General features: G+C 61.3%; 1 protein-coding gene across 1 annotated transcript; it reads right to left on the bottom strand.

The window, feature by feature from the left end:
* Positions 1-3,971, bottom strand: GAL3ST3 (galactose-3-O-sulfotransferase 3). Its single transcript, XM_058662381.1, has 2 exons — positions 3,506-3,971; positions 1-1,584 (listed from the first exon to the last, which is right to left on the bottom strand). Exons 1-2 carry the CDS (start codon positions 3,589-3,591, stop codon positions 408-410), a joined length of 1,263 nt encoding a protein of 420 aa, XP_058518364.1. The 5' UTR covers positions 3,592-3,971; the 3' UTR covers positions 1-407.

Here is a 3,971-nt window from a genome sequence, read left to right as displayed (position 1 = left end):
GAAAAGAAAACCCAAACCAATTAAGCAACCAATAAACCCAACCCAAGAACTCCTGGTTCCGGGGGTACAGGAGCAGCTTAGGTCTTTGGGGGAAAGTAGAAACGTGGAAGACGGACAGTTTGGTGGTGGGGTGTGTGTGTGAGGGGGCAGATAGGAAAAGCAGCCCTACCCCCAGGGCTCAGCCACTTGGGAATCTAGATGAGGGCTCAGCCCCCAGGGGGACAAAAAGGGAGGGGGCAGGGTGGACGGTTAGCCTGCAGAGCCCTTGTCAAGGTCATCGGCTGGACGGGAGGGGCATCTTCTTGGAAAATGAGGCTCAGGAAAGGAGTCGCACCCCCAAGTTGGGAGCAGGACGCAAGCCCCTCAAGGGTGAGCCCTGACTAGTCCAGGAGGCAGGTGAGCAGGACTCAGGGGCCTTGTTCCTGGGGCCCGCGGGGCAGCGCTCCGATGGGCCGAGGTGGCGGCGGATTGTCTAGGATGGGTTCTGGCCGGGGCCGCGCGCCTCCCCGGCGCTTCTGTTTCCTCAGCAGGTAGTTGGAGTACTGCACTTCGGGCATGGCCAGCTTGAGGCAAGCCTCGGTGGCAGGTCCGCTGCCCGCCGGCAAGTCGTAGCCCATGATGTCCACCTTGCGGCTGGGCTGCCATGGTTGCAGCTGCTTGGTGCGGATCTGCGCGGCTGGCCGCAGCACGGGCTCGTCCCCGAAGCAGCGGCGCAGCAGGCGCTGGCGGGCCTCGCGCAGCTCGCGCGCCTCGCGCTCCACACAGGCGCGGCCGGCGCGCGCCACGCGCCGCCAGAAGGTGGCATTGAAGTGGTCGTAGAGGCCGGCGTCGAGCGCGTTCCAGGCGCGCGCCGCCCGTGCCAGCGCCGCGGGGATGGCGGCCAGGCGCGAGGAGGCGGCGCGCGCGTTCAGCTTGGCGTACAGCACGTCGTCCAGGTCCCAGGCTAGCAGGCGGCGCAGCAGCACGAGCGACTCGTCGAAGTACTCGGCGATCATGACCAGTGAGAAGACCTCCTCCACCTGGCGGATGAGGCCGGCCAGGTAGGCAGCGTCGTCCCGCGGGCTGCGCTCGTTGTCGCCGCCCAGGTCGTAGGCCAGCGTGTTGTGCGCGAACATGGCAAAGTGCTCGCCGGCGCGGTAGTAGGCCTCGGGCGCCCGCAGGAAGGCCTCCAGGGACGCGTTGGGCACGCGTCGGAAGGCCGGGCAGTACTGGTTATAGTAGCTGAAGAGGGACTCGAACATGGCTGCCGGCTCTCGCAGGATGGTGACATAGACCGTACCGGGTGGCATGAGGCGTGCGAGCTCGGCGCGGTCGAAGCGCAGGTGGCTGGCCAGCATGTGCGGTGGCCGCGTGGCCGGGTGCACGAAGTGAGCCGAGAAGTTACGCGGATAGCAGAATTGGTGCTCGCAGCTCGGGTGTGGCAGGGCCACCGTCAGGTTGTGACGCTCGGCGAAGCGAAACAAGATGTTCTGCACCGTCGTGCCCGCTGTCTTGTGCGTCTTGAGAAAGGCCACGGTCATGTGCTTGGGGCGCAGAGGCGAGGCCCGCAGGGGTGGGCAGCTCAGGGGGAACAGCTTGGGGTACCTGGAAGGGTCGACGCGGGATACGTGGAGAGGGAGGTGTCAGAGAAGGACTGGCCCGTCCTGGGGCTCCCTGCAGCCCCTGGGATTCCCGCTGGCCCCCCCAGACACATGCCCCTTGACCTCGTCTCCCTCTCCACTCTGGGACGGAGTCAGATTTCCAAGGATCAGAAAATAGGGCAGAAATGATAGCACCTCACTTGCAACAGCAGTGGCTTCTACTCAGCCTGCAGAAGGCAAGCCGTCTCATGGGCAGCCACCCCCCAGGGAGGTAGGAAGGTGGGGCAACACCCCTAGGAAACCGAGGCTTGCTTTCCAGTATCTTGGCCTGCAGCATGGAAGGGGGACGGACCCCCAACCCTGACACACTCAACTGAGCCTCCACAGGACGCCTTCCAGTGCTGCCAGCCTGCAGGTCACACTACATCGCCAGCTGACACCCTGGCTGTGTCTGTCCCCCAAGGCCTGCCCCAGAGGGTCCCCAGAAAGCCACGCCTGGGCTTCTGGCCCCCAGAAACCATGACAATGGTTTGAGTGTGTTGTTCTCAGCTTCTGCACTCTGCAGACACTTGATTCACGTGGGAGTAGATTACAGGCAAGCGCCCTGGCAGAGCTCTGCTTCTCAGATGTAGTTGCGGGAGCACATGGGGAAAAGCCACCCACATCACGTCTGGAGTCAGCCCAGTCCCCAGCTCCTCTTCCGCCTTCCTCTGTAACCGGCTCGTCCCTGTGCTGCTGCAGGGGCGCTTGCTGGAGGTTTTGTGTTTCTGCTCAGGTTTGTGGGGCCTCCTGCACTCGCCAGGCAATTGCCTTTGGAGCCTCTCACTATTTCCAGGATACTGTCTTGGGCTCAAGATACAACAGTGTTCAGAAAAGATCTTTGGGGACCAGTGATGTAGCTCAGCAGACTAATCTTCACCTGTAGCGCTGGCATCCCACATGAGCACTGGTTTGTGTTCCGGCTGGTCCACTTCCCTTCTGGCTCCTTGCTTGTGGCCTGGGAAAGCTGTGGAGGATGGCCCAAAGCCTGCATGGGACCCTGTGCCCACGCAGCAGAGCTGGAAGAAGCTCCTTGCTCCTGGCTTTGGATTGGCTCAGCTCTGGCCATTTGTGGTCACTTGGGGAGTGAAACAGAGGATGAAAGATCTCTGTCTGCCTCTCCTTGTAAATCTGCTTTTCCAATACAAATAAATAAATCTTAAAAAAAAAAAAAAAAGCTGACCATTCTCGTACATTCCTGAAGGGCATTTGGGACCCCTGAGGCCCAGTGGGTCCGTGTACATCCCTATTCCCCCGTTTGTCCCCCTTTCTTCTAAGCTGAAGTGATGAGCAAAACCCTGCACAGCCTGAGAATGCCTTGGACTGCCTACCTGGGGCTGGTGTGGGTTCAGGCTAGCGTCCACTCAGGCATCCCCTGGAAATCCAGCACATTCCCCTGCAAGGGGGTCAGAGTCCATTCACACTGCTTCTAGGGGAACATACCCTAGAGAAAATGGGGACCCTGAGGCCCAGAGAGGGGCGGAGAGTGAAGCAGGCTAGCTTGCTGGGTCACTTGTAACAGCACCCTTGTTTTACACATGGATGGACTGGAGCTCAGAGGAGCAGGAAGCGCTGCTAGGCACCACAGAAGCCATGACAAGTTGCCACTGTTCCCTGCTGCAAAGCCCAGGGGAGACTGGGCTGGATTCAAATCCCGACCCAGTCTGATCAAATCTGCAAAACTGTGAGCCAGCCCACGGAATCTGTGTGGCCCTAAAAGGAATATAAACAGAAAGAACTTTCAGGACAGAGGGACGGAGCAAGGCCCGGCAGAATGGCTCTTTGGGCAGGTGCACGAATGGGCAGGGGAGCGGCAGGTTCCATCGCTAACCCAGGCAGGCAAACCTCGCCGACTGCTGGGCCAGTCCGACCCGGTCCTCACTTACCAGCGGAGCTGCGCCCCCTGGTGGATAAGCAGGCTCACGGTGCTGGCGCCCAGTAGCAGCAGCAGCATCTTGCGCCGGCTCATCATCTTCGCGTCCTGCTGCAGGTGCTGGAGGATGGGTAGGCGGCACGGTGGGAGCGCTCACCCCAGCACCAGCGTGGGGCCTCACTAGCCAGGATTCCCTTGGCCAGGACTCATGGGGGCTCCTGGGGCTCTGGTAGCAGGGCCAGTGTTCCGAGTACCCTGGCAGGAGAAGGAGGCAGACAGGTTTGTCCTGAGCAGAGGAGATGGGCTCTGAGCCCCAGCAGGGCTGCTGCAAAGGAGAGCCCCAGTGAGTGGGGTGAGCCGAGAGGCCGGGGCAGATCAGATTTCTGGCTACCATGACCAGAGCCTATCTCCTCACAGATAGCCTGGCCTGGGATGGAATTACAGGGCCTTGGGGTGGGGCTGGCCCTGCAGGCCCTGGC

The sequence above is a fragment of the Ochotona princeps genome, chromosome 4, assembly GCF_030435755.1.
Source record: "Ochotona princeps isolate mOchPri1 chromosome 4, mOchPri1.hap1, whole genome shotgun sequence".
In the NCBI taxonomy this organism is placed as follows: Eukaryota; Metazoa; Chordata; class Mammalia; order Lagomorpha; family Ochotonidae; genus Ochotona; species Ochotona princeps.
Note: the sequence above shows the minus strand (reverse complement) of the source record. Positions and strands in the feature narration are given on the sequence as shown.

Coding starts and splice junctions, on each gene's coding strand:
- GAL3ST3 (XM_058662381.1), bottom strand. CDS start 3,591: ATGATGAGCCGGCGCAAGATGCTGCTGCTGCTACTGGGCGCCAGCACC. Junction 1,585..3,505: donor CAGGGGGCGCAGCTCCGCTG/GTAAGTGAGGAC, acceptor CGACCCTTCCAG/GTACCCCAAGCTGTTCCCCC.